This window comes from Prionailurus viverrinus, chromosome A1 (assembly GCF_022837055.1).
Source record: "Prionailurus viverrinus isolate Anna chromosome A1, UM_Priviv_1.0, whole genome shotgun sequence".
In the NCBI taxonomy this organism is placed as follows: domain Eukaryota; kingdom Metazoa; phylum Chordata; class Mammalia; order Carnivora; family Felidae; genus Prionailurus; species Prionailurus viverrinus.
In genome coordinates this window covers 22,870,345-22,889,508 of record NC_062561.1, presented here as the reverse complement: position 1 = coordinate 22,889,508, position 19,164 = coordinate 22,870,345, and the positions used below count along the sequence as shown (strand labels likewise).

The 19,164-nt window shown below is 33.8% G+C and overlaps 2 protein-coding genes across 3 annotated transcripts in view; one reads left to right on the top strand and one right to left on the bottom strand.

Moving 5' to 3' along the window:
• Nucleotides 1–19,164, top strand: part of RB1 (RB transcriptional corepressor 1) — a 200,635-nt gene that overhangs the window by 129,304 nt on the left and 52,167 nt on the right. The gene's annotated exons all lie outside the window — the stretch shown is intronic.
• LPAR6 (lysophosphatidic acid receptor 6) lies at nucleotides 11,574–13,616 on the bottom strand. The gene is made up of 2 exons (XM_047855021.1): nucleotides 13,377–13,616; nucleotides 11,574–13,137 (listed from the first exon to the last, which is right to left on the bottom strand). Exon 2 carries the CDS (start codon nucleotides 12,865–12,867, stop codon nucleotides 11,833–11,835), a length of 1,035 nt encoding a protein of 344 aa, XP_047710977.1. The 5' UTR covers nucleotides 12,868–13,137; nucleotides 13,377–13,616; the 3' UTR covers nucleotides 11,574–11,832.

Below are 19,164 nucleotides of genomic sequence, written 5' to 3'. Positions count from 1 at the left end.
CTTAAAAATATCTATGAATATAAATTCAATTTAGTAAAATAATTCTATTTCTTCATAGTTAAGAATCAGTGAAGCATGAAATGGTTTTTTATATTGTTCCTTATATGTTAAAAAACAGTAAATGGAAAATCCAATGTAACTTAGATGACTGTTACCAATCAATGCAAGTATTCTCCTGTACTAAATGCTGATGTGAGCTCGAGTTCTTGTTCTTGATCCAGATCTATTTATGGTTTTAAACATAAAATCTTTCCTTGCCTAAACCTTCACTTAAGTGCCTTCTAGTCTTGCATCCCATGTTTGCCCATGTAGTTTATTCTTTTCTCTCTGCATTTGCCTCCTTCTTTAATCTTTAGAACACTCTGACACACATGAGTAATGGCTAGAGTTCACTTTGGAAGAGACTTGCCCATTCATGTCTCTCTTTCTTCTCCCCTATTGTCAATATTGTACATTTTACTTGTTCATGAATTGGCACAAGGGACTAAAGAAATCTGGGGACGTTAAAAAAAAAATCAACAACTCGGAAATGTCTCTTAAGTGTAACTCATAGAAACTTGCTTTAGGAAGCAGTGCTTTTAAAAAGCTCATCACTGGCTTAATTCTTTAGAATTTTTCCTGATCACATACAGACCTGCATCAAAATGATCCTCACTTATGCATTTAACATTTCAGTGTAGAAATCATAATAGATACTACTTGCATGTGTGCTCTTACTGGCCACTATTAAAAGTGCTGAAATGTGTTAACACATTTACTTTGTAAACTCTGTGAAATAGATGCTATCATTATCACTATTTCACAGGTGAAGAAACTAAGGCACAGAAAAATTGAGAACCTTTTCCTTATAAGGTGTCACTGAACTCCAGCATTTTTAAATGTGGGCAGTGTTTGCTGTTATACCGCAGTTGGAATTCATTGCAGGTCCACAAAACTAAGTTGATGGCAGAGACAGAATTTTACTTGGGCTCTCTGGTTCTGGAGACTGTGCTCTTAACCTCTGTGCTGTCTTATGGTGTATATTAGTTTATTGTTGGATATATTCAGTGTTGTGATTAGTTTCTTTATTCATGTTTTATTTGTGTTTGTATCTTTCTTTCTGTGTCACTCTGCTGTAGTGGGAGGAACCTGGGCTTTGGAGTTACCAGCTCTCAATTAATTTTCACAGAAGGTAAATGAAACTATCCCTAGTTTACAGATAAGGAAAGCGAAGGTTCAGAGGTACTATGTAACTCACTTTGGTGTGATTCTGAACAAGTTATGTCGCTGCATCTCAGGTTTCCTTGTCTATAAAACAGGGATAATAATATTTATCTTTCAGAGTTAATGTGCAGAATAAATGAACATTTATGAGAGTGGTATATTTTAGAAACAGCACAGTTGTTAGTTTCCTTCATTCCCTTTCTTCTATACAGTGATTTTTTTAAGAACAGAGAACTGAGAATACAGTTAAACAGTATTAGATCTGTTTATCCTCACTTACGAAATGTATGTAGAGCTTTTCTCCTGAGGCGCTGCCTTCCCCCATTGCCTTTTCAAAGTGGAAAAAGTTCAGAGGGAAAAAGGTGTAACTGAACTCCAGCATTGTTAAATGTGGGCAGTGTTCACTATTATACTGCAGTTGGAATTTGTCATATTGCTTTAGTTATGAATCATGTCAGTAATTACCCAAGGGCAGTGTTAGTTCATTATTCAAGTACAAACAAGAAGGGAGATAGCAATTGTAGAAGAATAGCTCAGAAAGATCCTCTGTACTTATTAACCTGTGGACATGGAAGCAATTGTACTGTTGTTCAGAGCGTTTTCTGCAAGGTCATGAGGCTAGAAAATTGCTTGAATATAATCTTAGAATTTTCAGTTTCTAAGCTTATAGTCATATCCTGACTATAATACTGAGGAACGGTTCTGGAATCTGGATATGAAAACAACAAAAACTAGAAATACCTTATGAGATATGTATTTCAATTAATACAGTTTCTAAATTCCTCCAGAAAAATAAGAGGCTATTAATAATAGTAAGTTTAGTAAAATTTTGGAAACACTCTAGGACGTTTACTCCTAAATCATCTAAGCTCAGTTACTTTTCATAATAAAATAGAACCAACTTTTTGACATTTATCTTTTCCAAATATTTATGGCATGTTTTCAGAACTCAGAACTGTCACAATCTAGTCTGTTTCAAAATGCATGTCAGAAAAAAAAAAAACAACAACAAAAAAAACCCAAAATGCATGTCAGTAGCCCTTGTGTCTGTGGTTTTACTAATTTACTTATTGTCAGCAATAGCCAAATATCAGAAGTATCTATGGTGTCTTTCTATAAGTGTGGATTTAGAACATAAGGGAATGTAGAGTAGGAAACAGCTGGATTTGTTTCTCTTTCAAAAACAATTTTTTTTCTTTTTGCTGAGTTTCAGTGTTTCTTGCCTCTGTTAAAGTATAAAAGATAATTTCTCTTTAAGATTTGATAATACTCTAAGAATTTTTCAAAGTCTAACATAAATCTGTCTTGCTATCTTTTATTTAAGTTTATTTCCTTTTTGGAGTTTAATATCTGGTAATTTATATCCTTACTAATAAATTAATAAAAACTTGTTATTTTTGTTAATATCTGATCATTATCTTGCCCTTTCTATGTTTTAAGATAATTATCTAAAAGTTTTCATTTACATACTAAGTAACACTAGTTTCTATAACTTAAGTTCTGTCATTTTGGTTTTTTTCTTTTAAACAGTAAAAATGAGAAAGGTGGAAAAGTAAAATGACTCATCTTTTACTAATACATGAGTCCTAAACAAAAATTAACATTGGATTCCCTAATCCAATACTGAGATCTTGAAAATACCAACTTTTTCTTAAAAATATACACTCCTGCAGAACACCTTGGTTGCTCCTTCAGTTGAGCATCTGATTCTTGATTTCAGCTTAGTTTGTGATCCCAGAGTCGTGGGATTGAGCCCCGCTTTGGGCTCGGTGCTGAATGTGTGGCCTGCTTGGGATTCATTCATTCATTCTCTCTCTCTCTCTCTCTCTCTCTCTCTCCCCCCCCCCCTCCTCTCCCCCACTCCCCAGCTTGCACATTCATGCTCTCTCCAATAATAATAGGGCAAAAGTTTACATTTTTTTTATTATCTTTGTAACAGGCATACTGCACACTTTCAGTACCATGTACTTTTAGGATCTAACTCACATATTTAAAGTCTTCTGAAAATAAACTTTCCCACAGTCCAGTTTCAAATGAAGAATAAATGGCCTGGGTGGATGGAGATTGCCATGATAATGCAAAAATGATATATCTGACCTTCGTAATTATTTCTGTAGGAACAACTTTTTCTACAATCTCTTACAGACCATTTATCATTGTCCCTATTTTTGAATACATGCCCATATTTTTCCTTCTCTTAAGTAGCTAAGATTATATCAAAATTATGTGTGTGTCAGTCTAAAGAAGTCTTATGAGATCACAACACAAAATGTAGCATTTTTTGCCCAACAGTTTTGAAACCAGTTATGTTGGCCATCAGCAAAAATCACATATGTAACATACATTCCAAAAGGTATAATTTTTAGCACTCTGTTTCAATATTCATTTTTATTTAAATAAACTTCTTTTGACAAGTACTATACATAAAATCCTTTCCCTGGGAAGCCTAAATTTTAGTCCAATGTAAATATTTTGTACTCCTGTAATTAAATAAAACTTCTTTATTTTAAAATAAAGAATTATAATAAAGTGATTCATAGGTTTTTATGACCTATTAAAATATGATCTAACAATTAATAATTAGTTTAAAATATTATTTTTTAAAGAAAATAAATTGAAAGTTATATTGTTCATGATACAAGGATTTGCTACATTTTGATGAAAAAGCCCTTTGCATGTTATTTTTTTAGCAGCAGTAAAACAGTAAGTTGTAAAACTTTTTCTTGTGTAACTTACATTGTGCAGTAGTTTTAAAAATGATAATATTTCTGGTTCAAAATAGCAAACTGGCCATACACCTTTACCCCTTTCTCCCCCAAAACCCCTCCAGAAGTTACAGAAAAGAAACAAAAAACAAACATTGGGGTGAAATCCTGTAGTATTGAGACTATAAAGTAGAAAATCTATGGAGAGAAATTGGGTTGATTCAGTTTTGAGGATAAAAAGTAAATGAGGAGTGTACTGACGGATACAACAAAGTAGAGAAAACTACAGCTCTGAATACATACAGAAGAGGGTCTGGTAGAAGTGGGAGTCTGAGCCTCCAAGCTCAAAGTAGCAGATACAGAGAGGAAGGCAGTAATCAGGAGAGTTTTTTAAAGTACTCTCTGCCAGTGGCCCTCAAAGTTGAGCATGCATCAGAATCATCTGGAGGGCTTTTTAAAACACAGGGTACAGATTGCTGGGCACACCACCAAAGTTTCTAGGGTCAGGTTCAAGAATTTATATTTCAAACATGTTTCCAGGCAATGCTGATGTTGCTGGTCTGGCTGCTACATTTTGAGAACACTGGTCCGTGAACATTTGGACTGGCCCCCCTACCTCAGGCCATGCGAGCCTATAAAAATCAGGAAAATGCACCTTCCTCTGTGCCAATGAATTGGAAAAAGATGCCCGTCTGGATACAGATACCCCTGGTTTGGTATGAAACTTTATGCTGAAGCCCTGTGCTTTTGTGCAGTACACAGTCTGTACAAGTACATGTCTGGCTCCACACTAACTTCTGTGTACACACACACACACACACACACACACACACACACACATACACACCCTACAGCTACCTGATGGTGCCTACAAAAGAAACAGAGCAGAAGATTAGGTAAATCTAGACTTCTATAACAGATTTGAAGGGGAAAAAAAAGAATAGGAAAGGTATTTCTGCTTAAAAATACATCAAATTATTGTGTTGCAAGGTTATATTGCCCTTATTTTGGTATTTTTTGGGTAGCCTCAGTTCAATATCCATTCCCAAAAGAAAGACCAGATTAAAATAGAAGAAAAATTTCCAAAGCTAATAAAAGCCTGAAGGCTTTCAATGGAAAATATTCCTAGATCCAAGCAGGGTAAATGAGTGTGGATATATCTTGGTGAATAATTCAGAATTCCAAAGGTAATGAGAAAATTATAAAAGCCTCCAGCAAGAAAAAAGTCAGTTATTTACAGTGGAATGAGATCCAGATCAGCATCAAAGTTCTTAGCAGGAGTACTGGATGTCTGATGACCTAGAATTCTGTATCTGACCTACATGTCAAACAGGAGGGTAAAATCAAACAATTTTTAGACATGTAATGACTCAGAAAATTTACGTCTTGACTATGCTTTTTGAAATAAAATTACTAGAGAATATACTTCAGCAAAGTAAAAAAGAAATCCAAGAAAGGTGAATTATCAGAGCTAAAAATTAAACAGGAATGCAGAGAGAAAAAAAAAATGGGGAAAAACTCCAGGATACAACAGGCCTAGATAGTTGTTCCAAAAGAGAAATCTATAGATACATAAAGAATGTCAAGAACAGAGTGGTTTCTTTTAACAACTCTATAACCTCACTCAAGGTGGAGATTCAACAGTAACAGTTTAAGATTGATAAATCAAGTTTATGGTGATAGCTGCAAGAGTTGAATTTTTGTATTATAGTATTGACAAAGGATAATTTGCCTCTTTACCTTGAGCTTTTGATGGATTAAGTGAACCAAACATAGGTTTGATGATACAAGAGGCAGTCTTTACTTTCTTTACATGTTTGTGTGTAGATATAGGACATTTATTAGAACTACATTAATAAATACCCAGCGTAGGTACTATATAAGTAAATATATTCATTATTAAAAATGAATCTTCAAATCACTACATTGTACACCTGACACTGGTTTAACACTGTATGTTAACTATACTGGAATTAAAAAAATAAAAATAGAAACATGAAAGGAAAAAATTTATCTTTGGCACGGGCAAATAATATTAATTTGTTCTTAATGCTAAGCCCTCTCCTTCCAATCTCTACCCCCTCTGTTTCAACCTACATTAGATGCTATAGAGAATACAAAGAAGTACAGAACATAATCCCTTTCCTCAAGGAGTTTGAGGTATCAGGAAGATCAGACCATGTAAAGAGATAACTAAGAAAGGCAGTTAACAAAAATACCAAATAAGCGATAGAGACAATAAGCATTATCAAAGATTTTGTTTAGCAGTTGAACTGGGCCTTGTAGAATGAAAAGGATTTTATCAGGGCCAGAGTGAATTTTATTGACTGGTGGGGGGTGGGGCAAGTAGTGTATCTTGTGCCTACAAGATGAGAGTTATGAACACAGGGCATGCAGTAGACCAATGAGGAGGAGTCTTAATTGGGAGACAGAAAAGAAGCTCCAAAATTGAGTACGTCAGGATTATATTTTGGGGAATATTGCGATATAGTCCCAATATAACACGGTAACAGTGGCGACAATGGTTATTAAAAGTAAAGAGTGGATGAAATCGTAACTGACACGAATGAGAAACAGGACATGAGGTGTGGCATGGACCTTATATTCTCTAGTCCAAAACCCTTAGTTAAGATAAAGAGGTCAACATAGGCTAAATGATTAAAATTATACTAGTTTGTAGGAAAACCCTGACTAGAACTCATGTCCATCTTTTAATAGAACTTTAAGTTTCATTCATTTAACAGAAGATGGAGACGGATTATGTGCCATGCACTAATACAGATGTAGCTCTAGGATGATTGGGTTTTTTTTTTTTTCCTTCTTTCCCTTTCTTGTTGGCTTTAGTTTTTTGACTACGTGGAACAAGAAGTGGCACATACAGCCCACAGGCAACCACTTCATTTTGTAAAGTTTTATTGGAACACAGCCACACTCATTCACTTACATATTGTCTGTGGTTGCTTTTGTGCAGTAATGCAGAGTTGAGAAGTTGCAGCAGGACTGTACAGCCTGCAGGCCTAAGATCTTTACTATCTGACCCTTGAAGAAAACGGTTTCTGATTCCTAATGTATGTTAACATGCATCCCAAAGTCTTACACTCCGTTAAGTGTCATAGCTTTCAATATCCTGTCTGTGCTGTTCCTCACCCCTACTCCTTGCTCTTTGGTTTATCTTTCTTGTGTTTCTTTTTGTAAAAATAAGCAAATATATGTATGCCCTCTTATTTTGCTTTTTTGTTATACCACAGGTAGCATACCATGTGTATTCTTTTACAACTTTTTTCATATAATGCTTTCTGGAAATCTCTCCATATCAGTTCATAGAGCTCTTTATCATTCTTCATTACAGCTGCATGGTACTACATTGTATATGTGCTACAGTTTTATTCAACTAGTCTTCTATGCTTGGACTTGTAGTAGTTACCAATATTTATAATTTCAAATAGTGCTGTACTTTGTACATATATATTTTTACATTATTGAAATTATGTCTTCAGGGTAAATACCTAGAAGTGAGAATGCTGGCTCAAAGGGTAAGAGTGTGTGTGTGTGTGTGTGTGTGTGTGTGTGTGTGTGTTTGTGTGTGTGTGTGTGTGTGTGTGTGAGAGAGAAAGAGAGAGAGAGAGAGAGAGAGAGACAGATGTGTGAGATATTACCACATTCCCATCCATAAAGATCAAACCATTTTGTATTCCCGTGAACAGTGTATGAATATGTATCAGTTTCTCCACAAGGGCTGCTCATTTAATTTTGCAAAATGATGGCATTAAAATATTCTTCCCATCTTTCATCACTATCATCTCAAATGATTTTAATATTTCTTACCATATTAATAAGGTAAAAAACATAATTAAAATAAAGGGTAACAACTCTTTAAGTTTAAACCGAATAAATTTATCTCTTATTGTGATTGTTTTTCTTTTTGTTGAAGACAAATGCATCTCTACCCTCTAATCAGAGGAATCTTTTTGAAATGCATATCTGATCCTGTTTCTCCTAAATGGGAAATCCTTCAGGGCTTTTTCCACATTTCCTCAGATTTTATTATGGCCTATAAGTACATGCAAGGTCTCAGCCCTATATCTACAGCCACTTTGATTTTTAGTTCTTTCAGTATACCAGACCACAGGGCCTTTCCATGTGCTACTTCCCTTGCCACCATTAAAGAAATAGATGAGTCAAAAACAAACAGGAAATCCAAGTTCTTATCCTTAGTGTACCTTTATGTGACCTTATGCAAGTTACTTAACCTTTTAATTCTTCAGTTCCCTTAACCTAAAGTGAAGTAGTTGTATCAAATGACCTACAGGTTCTCTCAGTTTTAAGTTGCAAATTTACCAGGAATCATTCTGATGGGAAAGTAACAGAACTAGCACCATCGCCCTATGGCTTTTAACTGTAACTTGGCTTTAAGTATATAACACATGTTTTTCCACTTTCTAACTCTTAAATTTTAATCATTTTCAAAAATTATTAGTTGACTCTATATGAGTAAGGCAAGGTTTAAGTTTGAAAATGATTATTAAAATCATGAATTATCTCTACTTTTGGGGTCCTGTGTCATAGATTCTGACTTTGTGACCACTTTCAGCACTTTAAATCACTGTGATGAGAGTTTATTTTATACCCTTTTAAAGATTTATTGGAATAAATCTTTTTTGAGAGCAGGAGGAAAGAGAAAGGCTTAATGGTGAAGTTGGCCTGAACTTAATTTCATACTCTTATTATCCTGATCTATTGCCATGTTTAACTGATGATTCTTTGTACTCTTATAAAATTGACTGTCAGAAAATCTGTAGTAGATATCAGGCACAAAGGCTAAAGAGAAAGATTAAATAGGTATTTGAGAATTAGTGATTGTAGGAGGATGTATATGTTGATCTGTAGAAAATGTTGCTAATTAAGTAATATTGTCAACCATTAAGTACTCTAGTCTTTTCAAGTACACTTTGGGTCCTTAAGTTTGTCCATTAGTCCCTTTTACTTGGAAATCATGTTATAAGTGGATAATTTGATTTCCAGCCCAAAAGGGCTTTTTAAAAAACATTGTATCTTAGGATTGCCTTAAGATTCATCTACTAGTAAGCATTGTTTATAAAGTTTTCTATATACTTATTCACAACTAAGAACACCAAGTTACATCTTCCCTTACTTGCATCTGGGGTTGGATTGACATGCAAGTACTAAAAAAGTTAGGGTGTTGCGAGGTAGTAAAGATTCTGTTAGGCAGTAGTAACTTAATATATTGACAGAAGTCTCAAGTATCTGGTTCATTCATTGGGGATCCAAAATTATAGAACCAAAAAACAATTGCTTCAGACTTTGCCAGCTAGATATGAGTCATGAATTAAATGTTTCTCAGTTGGGGATGTGAAGTTAGCTGATGTTCCATTTTATATTCCTCAACGGAGTGATTAATCTTTAAATACCAGTGTCTGTAATTTAGATTTACACCTTAAATTTACTTTCAGTATCTTAAGTGTAGATATAAGATACTTTCAGTGTCTTGAGTGTAGAATACAAAGTCAAAACTCCTTGATAAAGTAATGTTTTCTGTTTCTTTAAATATTTTGAACACATGTTATGTATACTGTGTATATATTTTTGTACATTCTTTTGGTAAACTAGTTATTTAGTTGTTATTTTCTCTGGAAAGGTCATTTCTGAGTTTAGAACCAATCATTAGGATCCTGGGGAGCTGTTTTCTACACCTTAAAAATGTTCTCATTTTCTGTTCCTTTGAAGGGCATTAATGTAGAACAGAAGATTAAATCATCTACTCTTTTATAGAGATGTTGAAAACAGTGGGTACAGTTCTTTGGGAGAGAGGGCTTGGCACTGTTACCTTAGAGTAACAAAAAGTAAAATTCTCAGAGCTGTAGTAATACAGGTTTTTTGGAGAAAGGGAAAAGAGAAAACTCTCGGAATATGTAATTTACCAGAAAGTGTAGTGCTAACAAAAGGAAAATAACTTTAGTACGCTTTCTGTCCATGTAGTTGAGATTTACCCAGGATTTGAAGTTGTTGATAAGAAAACTAGTATTTTTATCTGCTAGGTATTACTTTGTGAAAAATCCTACAAAACTTTGATTCATCTTTCCCTTGACAAGAGGGTTACAAAAATTTCTCCAGTAATCACAGAAACAACAAATATCTAATCACTCTTTTGCTTGTATTTTAAACTAATAGCCATGCTTTGAGGTCTTGCCCACAAGACCTTTCAGCCAAGAAAATTTCTGAGAAATCTGTTACAACCTCCCTGCCCTTTCTTCCACATCTTTAAGTCACTAGTTGTTTTTCAAGAGTACTAGGTCTATTTATTTTCTGAAGAGTGATATCAAATAGAGGTGCTACAGGGCCAATTGAAGACATTAAGGATTTGTTTTGCTTTTGGTTTATCTAAAGGAAACCATGGCTACCTAAAGAAAATCTCCCACTGTTATTTTATTGAAAATGGATTACTTATTTAGCAAGTGACAATGATTTGTCTGAAATCATTGTAGCCCAAACCCAGAGAAGAGCAAAAATCAAATTTAAATTTTAAGGGTATTTTTCCAAAGTTGTATTCAGGATGTGAACGATTAGGTGTAAAAAGTAGGCTGAATGCTGAATTTAATTATGTGCATTCTTCTCAAATAAAAAGTATTCTTTTTTAGTTAACTTTGGAGAACTGCTTGAATTTGAAAGAAAAAAATATGTTGGAAAATGAAAAAGTTTTAGTGTAGTTGGTGCTTAATATCTAAATTATAGCTCAAATCGATACCTTTTCTTTAAGAAAATGGAATGTAGTTGTACTGAGTAATTTGGCCCTGTAGTTTTCCTGCTTTTTACATAAGGAACTATATTTTTACTTTATAAATTATATTGACATACAATAACATTTTGCCTATGGATCTATGTTTTTACTTTATAAATTATATTGACATACAATAACACTTTGCCTACTGGAAATAATATTTTCATCTGTTCAATATTTGGCTTTAAATGGTCAAGAGGGAAGGGAAGTAATATATTTATTTATCGCTTTCTAAGTGCCGAGTCTTGTATTTCACTATCTTACTATCTGTGGTGTTTCTGACTTAAAATACTTAATATACAAGTTACTTAGTATGACATAAATATGCCTTTAAAATGTACCTCCAAGTAGTATTTTCTTAATGGGCTTAGCAAAACAACAATTTTGTTAGTTTCTTCCCTCTCAATTTTGGTGGTGTATATTATTTTGAAATTGAGTGCTATTATATCCAGTGAATGGATCAAAATAACAATTTGAAAGCATACTATACTATATAGTGAGATAGCATATGCTTCTTATGAATTTCCTACAAAGACAAAATCCTAAATTATCTGAAAGTGTAACTGTTAGAGATCCCCAAATAGCGTTAGTGTGTTGTTAGTCTACAGAAGACATTTTTAGCTGTTTTTTCAAAAACACTCCCCACTCTTTCAAATTACTCTCCTTTCTCATTTATGTTACAGTTCAAGAAACATGATTAGTTATTTCACTTCAAATTGAAATAGAAATTAGATACATGTTGAATAAAAATATTAAATACTTTAAAACATTTAATGTTATACTTCGTTTAGTTTAAAATTGCTAAGAAATTCAGACAGTGCACATGGTCACCACATGATTGAAATCATAGTCACTTTTAGACTTTGAACAACTTTTTTAGGGATTTTTTTAATGAAGAGGAAGGAACAGATCAAACTGGCTCAGAAAAATAAAGTGGTATGTATACAGAATAGAATACATTTTAATGGTTAACACATTGAATACAATTTTTTATACTAATAACTTTAAAATGTCCACATGTTTATTTTCTTTCAAAGGCGGAGAAATAGTTGTCCAAGAAAACACTTTTCACAGTTGAAGGAACTTAGAGGTGCCCAGTGAAGTCCCAGCGGTTTTATTTCAGGCAGCTTATATTGTAGATTCATGGTCAAATATCTTACTTTTTAAGGTCTGTAGGTTATGTTGAATAAAGTTCTCTGTGCTGTGAACTTCAGAGAATCTAAAGTCACTTCTCCTAGTAGACCAGTTTTTCATTTTTATTGAATTCTGAATCGTGTCCGATGTGAAGTAGTAAACTATAGGGTCAAAGCAACAGTTTGAAACAGCAATGCAGAGAGTGATTGGGTACATCGTCCTTACTGCTGTCACTGCTGAGCAATTAACAAATGTTTGTGTTCTCATAAGAGAATATAAAATAAGATTGATGTTGTAAGGCACGAAACAGAAGCAGAATATGACCAAATGTACAAAAATCATTTTTAAAACTTTAGTTTTGTTTATTTTGCTTCTACTTAATGTAACAGGTTTATTTAAAGTTCTTAACACCATACTAGAACAAGTTACATTTAAAATTAGAGGAATAAAAAATCCTACTATTTCGATGAAAATTACAATCCTTGAAAGATACGTTTTCCATGTGGCTTCTGGAAATTTTTCAAAGCAGGCTTCTGAGGCATTGTTACCCTGAGAGTGGGTAGACTGAAAAAAAACTGCTGGTGCACTTCCTCCTATCACAGTTAGCCACACAGCAATACACACGATTTTTGCATTTCGTTTGGTTCTTAGAGTCTTTGACTTAAATGGGTAGACGATTGCCAGAAACCGATCGACACTAATACAGGTTAAGAACAGAATGCTTCCATACATGTTGGTATAGAATAGCATCACTGAAATTTTACAGAGTTGATCGCCAAACGGCCAATTCTGGGTTGCAAAGTAAAAAATCCTGAAGGGTAAAGTAAAAACGAAAAGCAAGTCTGACATTGCCAAGTTAATCATGTATGTTGTAGTTTCATTTCGCACTTTGAGGGTGCAGATGAAAATGTATATGGCAACACAGTTAGATATTAACCCAAGCACAAATACCATACTAAACATGCAGCCATACAAAGTGTACTTAAAGGAGTCATCATAGTAGCATTGGGAGCTGTTATTGCTTACCATTATAAAGGCACGTCCAGTTTACAGTGTTAAATCCTTTGGTCTGCTGCAGTTTTCTTTGTGATTGTGACCACTTTATAACCTCTGGAGTATTTGCAAATTCCTTGTATCTTTGGGTGATTTTATAAATATTTCCTTTTTCTTCGAAATCTCGACAGGAAACATGAAATTCGTTGTTGTAAATTTTCCACTTGGTTCTTCAACAGGAAAATACTCTCATTTTCTGATTTCCAGAAAATCCGTGAATCCAGGGTTTAGGTAGCCCACGAACAACTTTAAAAAGAAATGTAGTCAGTGAAGCCAGCCTGTTAGATTATAAATTTAAAGAAAAGCGGTGTTTTGAAACAGGAATGAAACTACTCTTCTGGTAAACTTGCATTTCAGTAGGCAAAGTGAATATTTCAGAACTGTTTCTTTATGCTCCAGAATATTTAAGCTAAAGTTAGCAATCTTTTTTGCTTTTCAGTGCAGAGTTTCAGAGACTTAAACATTCCCAGTTTGGTCTCACTTACTTCTTGCTCCTTTTAAATAAGGTTTTCCTTTTTGGTATTCCTGAAGTGGATTCCAGATGGTAGTAAGCAGAAGAGTCTTTAAAGTTTCCGAAATAAATTCCTAAGCGTGTTAGCTCTTGCTGAATTGAAGCCTTTCCTCCGTTGCCAGATGTATTGTGAGATGGGCTTTCTCTGAAGTGGAAAAGAAAGGCTCCCTAGATTTGTAATATGACATCACAGGAAGAAGAGGCTGGGCTTGGACAAAGAAAGGTTTCAGCCGTTTGTTTGCAGTTCCTTTAATCTGATAATGTGTCTGCTGGGAATATACCTAGGAGGTTTGCAAATGGTCACTGGCTGTTTAGCTGAGCCTTTGCCCTTTAACTCTTTTTATGCAGAAATGCCTTCTGGGATGCTAGCCACCTCACAAAGAGTTTTCTTTCTTTCCTTTCTCTTATTTCTTTGTATTTGGTAGTAAAAATTAAGAAAGAAGTCAGTATTAAACCTGTTTTTCTCTTATTTGATTGCTTTTGTGTTTGGAATGTGACTTTGTTTTCAAGAAATGTATAGGAGTATATATTTATAAATTTAAATTGTTTGTGGTGTCTTAATATAGCATTAAAAAAACTGTTTAGGAGAAATTTAATCTTTAGGGATAAAAAGGACTTGACTGCCCAGTGGTGGTTTTGCCAGTCTTGGCTTCTCTTTGGCATAATTGTTCCTCAAGATTTAATTGGTGTGATTGTGAGTGGCTCCAATCCTGAATCTCTTTTATTTTTGATGAAGGAATCTTCTAACATTCTTTCCTCTTTCCCATAAAATTGAGTTAATATTTTAGAACACTTTCAATTTTTAAATTACCACTTTCCTCAAGAATACATTCAAGGATGTTCACATTTGGTGTGGTATTAATCTTTTTTACACACAGAGCTAAATTACATCTTTTTAAATGAACTTTTTTTCTTCCTTAAATTGATTGAAGTAAGTTTTGGAGAATAAAAGTTATACTACTTGGCTAAATTTTAGGTTCATAATTTTATTTTCCTTACCCTTAGCCCACACCTTACCCCTCTTAATATGACTTTGACTATATTGGAATATGGTTCAGATTTTGTCTTCATTTAAAAGCTCCTATGAGTTGTTTCTGAATATATTTGTATTTGAAGGATACTCATTTTTTAAAGTCCAAATAAATTGGAGGAATAAAGTATGTGCAGGATGGGGGTCATTGAATATAGATGGTATTTCCTTCAGGATCGAAGATACCACACAACCTTTGGACACATACTTGGTTTTTTTGTTCTAAATTACCATTTTTCAGAAAAGGCTAAGATCCAGTTATGTTTTCCTGTTGCTATTTTCTTTCTTTCTTTTTTTTTTTTTTAATGTTTTTATTATTTACGTTAGCACGGGCTGGGGAGGGGAGAGAGAGAGGAGGACAGAAAATCTGAATTAGGCTTTTCACTGACAGCAGTGAGCTATGCTGGGCTCGAACTTACTGTTAGGGCTCAAACTCATGGGACTGTGAGATCAAGACCTGAGCCAAAGTAGGACGCTTAACTGACTGAGCTACCCAGGTACCCTGACTGTTGATATTTTCTAGTTTGGTTCAGTTTGGGCCAAAACTCTTTCCAAGTATCAATTTTGAAAATTTAGGGAATTTATGAGTGATTTGTTTTTCCTTCCTGAATTACTTAACTAATTTGAGAGTAATATGTTGCAATAATATGTTTTAATACCCTTTTAATTATAAAATTAAGTTTAGCAACTTTTGTTAGTTGATGAATCCTGCCTGAATTGTATTATTTTTTTAATTGTTTTGACTGGGAAATTTATAATAAAGTGACACCAAAAAATGAGTATTATTTATAATTGATAAATTTAAATGTTAAAGGGTTAAATTCTTTGTGTATTGCATTGATGTGGAAAAGAGTTAGCCTGTGTGTGTTCATATAAGAAGCAGGTGAATAGTAACAAGATACGTAGTTGATAAGCTGTCTTCTTTTTTTTTTTTTAACGTTTATTTATTTATTTTGAGAGAGAGAGAGAGAGGGAGCAAGCAAGGGAGGGACAGAGAGAGAGAGAGGGAGAGACAGAATCCCAAGCAGGCTCCACACTGTCAGCACAGAGCCCAACGCAGGGCTCCATCTCACGATGTAAGATCATGACCTCAGCTGAAACCAAGATGATGCTTAACCGACTGAACCACCGAGGCACCCAATAAGCTTGTAGTCTTACTGGAGAAAATTTTACTGTTATAGTGTCTTAGTAATCTATTATTTTGATTATCTCTTTAGTCATCATTAAATAATGAAATAATAAGCAGTCATATGCCCTGACCTTGTTTACTTCTGCTTTCATTTTGAATGTGGCATTTACTCAAAGAGTTAAAAATTGTGTTAATTCTATATTGGAATATTCTTCTACGTATTGATGTTATTTACAAGACTTATTCACGTAACTGTTCATTTCTTGTTTGAGTTACTTTGCTTATAGATCACTTTGTGAATTAAGCTTTTTGTTATCAGTATATTAGTATATGTTTGCATTTCTAATTTTTATATAGTGTTTGACCCTTAGTAGATACTCACATGTTTGTTGATGAATGAATCATATCAGTAAACTTTAATTTTGTTGAAAGGTGTTTCTGTTCAGAAAAAAGAACAACAGCAGAGGGGCTGTCTGCTTCAGGGAAGATCATCAAATGCTAGATTTTTTGAGATATTTATGTTGACTTCTAAGGAACCAAAGTGAAATTAGATACCTTGAAAATTCTTTAGATTAAGATTTGATAAATACATAGTAACTCCTTGCAAAGGGAATTAAATAAATATAGAGAATTGAGTGTATTTAATAGGTACTTTGTATTTGATAGCTTCAGGCCAAACTGTTATTTTAATACGAGATTTGTATACTTCTGAAGGTTAAGTCTGTGAATCAACTCGTTTTTTGTGTGAGGTTTTCTCCGGGGAAGAAATAACATGTGCCACCTATTTGAGATGTAGTGAATCTCATTATGCAAGTCATCACTTTCAAACTTTAATTTTATCAAGAAGCCAATTAAATAACCACCCAGCCTATAAAGTAGATGTTTGATTCACTACAATAGTGGTATAAATCAGTTAGTTTTGTAACTAATTTTTCTTCAGGGTGAGAGAGAGTATTCTGGTAGTTAACTATTAGAAGCATAAGGATTTGGGTAACTTCTGAGTTCTTGACTAAATTTCTGCCGCAACTGTGACTTTGAGGAGGCAACAAATTTGACTTGTTTCAAAATAGGCTCATAATAATGTTTGTTGAAAGAATAAACAAAGCTTTATTAGACACCCACTATAAACAAATAGTGTGTCAAGTGTGCTCCTCAGCCATTCTTACTTTCTCTTTGTTTTCATCAAGCCTATTTTCTGGGCTTTATTGCAAGATCACTCACTTCCACCTTTCTGGGCTAACCTTGTTACTCTTATCTGTATGATTGTTATAATGTCTTACCTTGTCTTCTGATTTTTAGTCCTACCCTTTTCTGTTTTCCCCCTGCCAGCCTGTCACAGATCAGCTCATGAGTGAATCAACTATTTATTCATATATTACCCTTCTTGCTTCCAAAAAGAATTTAAAGCTGCTGCTGATTTTAAAACGGATGAAAATAAACGTTAAGATTTTAGTGTTTTATTATATGTAAATTATACCTAAACTTTAAAAGTTTAAAAAGAGCGTATAGAACAGTTACAAAGTTTGAATATGAGATATGTGAAATTATTGCATACATTCGTCATTTTCATTCTAAAAATTATTCATTTTGAACACTACAGTGTTTGCAAAAGGTAAAAAAAATCTTTAACACACAAATTTATAACATGTTAGTAGAAGAATAAAAGGCAAGTATTAGCAGGAAGAGAGAAGGGTAGGAAGGGCAGAATATGAAATGATGTTAGAAAAATCTAGGCTAAGGTAAGTTGCTGCATTTGATGCAAGGGAGAAAAGGAAATCATAGTGGATTATGTCACTTCTATTTAATGAAGGAAAACATTCCCGTGTGTCGAGGGAGAAACTTTTCTTTTGCTTTGTCTCAGAAATACATTGTGAATCTTTACCATGAACAATTAAATGACCACTGCTGATTGTTTTCTAGTGGCAGAACATACACCAATTCTCGTTGGCCTTCATTTCAATCCAAGAAAAGCACCTGATGTCAAATTGTGGTTCTGAGAAACATACTGTATGTTGGTTTAGTAGATTAATATAGTCCAAATATATGTGGTAATTTGGTTTAATGCTGAGGCTATTTTGGTAGTCTAGTGTAAGGGATTTCTACCTGAAGACCTTGACATATCTAAAACTACTGTTTAATTCATTCCCCCAAGGACTAGGTCCGTGGCTTTGATGATATTCTCAAATAAAACTGTGACTAAAAACACATAAGAGACCACGGATCTTAAGAATTGAAGGAGTAGCAAGTCCTGCAGGCCATTTCTCTGAAATATCTGGAAATCTCAGAAATATTTTGAAAATTTTTCTCTATGGATAGACTAGAAGGAAAAAGACTATTAGATGCTAGTGCAGGTTCCTTATGACCGAAGTACAGAAGTGTGTATGTAGGCAATAGAATGTAAATCTGTAATTTTTTAAAATTTTGAATAGGGAAATGTGAAAGTGTTATATAAAGAGGACAGGCAAAGAACAGAGAAGCTTGTTACGCAGTCATTTGACCTTCCTAAGATTTTGGCTACTTGGCTCTAAATTGAGGGAGCTGGACTGCTCAGAGGTCTCTTCCTGCTTCTATACCTGATTCTGATTCTTTAAATACTATGAATACTTAAGCTGCTAGATTGGTTTTTTCATTCTCAGGCATAACAAATCAAGGAGTCACTTTTCATTCTTTATGTTTAAGGATATGTAATTTTGAAACAGGTTATACAAGAAATATGTACAAGAAATATTCTTTGCTTACACCAAGAGTCTCATAATACAAGAATTTTGTTAACATGTTGTTATACTGTAAAGATTTAACATTGAACAAAGACTTTCCTTTGTATTTCTGTAGCATTCATCTTTAAAAGGTTTTTCTTTCCAAAGCACGAATAAGATGCCATGTTCTTACTATAAAATTGATCACAACTTTAAAGTAGTTTCTTATTAAAAGTTTTGATGGTCATAATTGGAGTTATTCCTAAAATAACATTGAATATGAGGTGTATGAAAACAATTGGACAGGAGAGTATGTGAAACTTAAACTGAAATAAAGTTCAAGTTCAAAGTAAAGTGTGGAACAGTGAAATTTTAAAATGTAAGAAAAATACTCTAAACTTGTTTTGAATGCATCAAATGTTTATTGTGATGATATGTGACTCTTCAATGTTCTCTTCCATATCAAATTTACACCTATTTTTAAAAATGTTTTTTTTATTTTGAGAGACAGAGTATGTATGTATGTGCTACCAGAGGAGAGAGAGACAGGGAGAGAGCAAATCCCAAGCAGACTCTGTGCTGTCAGCTCAGAGCCCAGAGCCTGATGGGCAAGGCTCCATCCTAGGAACCTTCAGATCATGACCTGAGTTGAAATCAAGAGTTGGACGCTTAACAGACTGAGCCACCCAGGCACCCCTCAAATATACACTTATTTAAAAAGCCAAAGTTTTTCTCATTTTGGAGCCTTCTGAAGCCTATTATGATAAAATTTTTATTTAAGTTCAGACATGAGCAAAACTTGTAATTTGAGTAATAATGAACATTTATAATTTATGACAATGAAGTATATTCATTTTATATAAAAAGATCTCTTAACCTAACAAGAAAACTTATTAAATTCTATACC

What these genes read in the sequence shown, in the direction of transcription:
- LPAR6 (XM_047855021.1), bottom strand. Translation starts at nt 12,867, where the DNA reads ATGGTAAGCAATAACAGCTCCCAATGCTACTATGATGACTCCTTTAAG.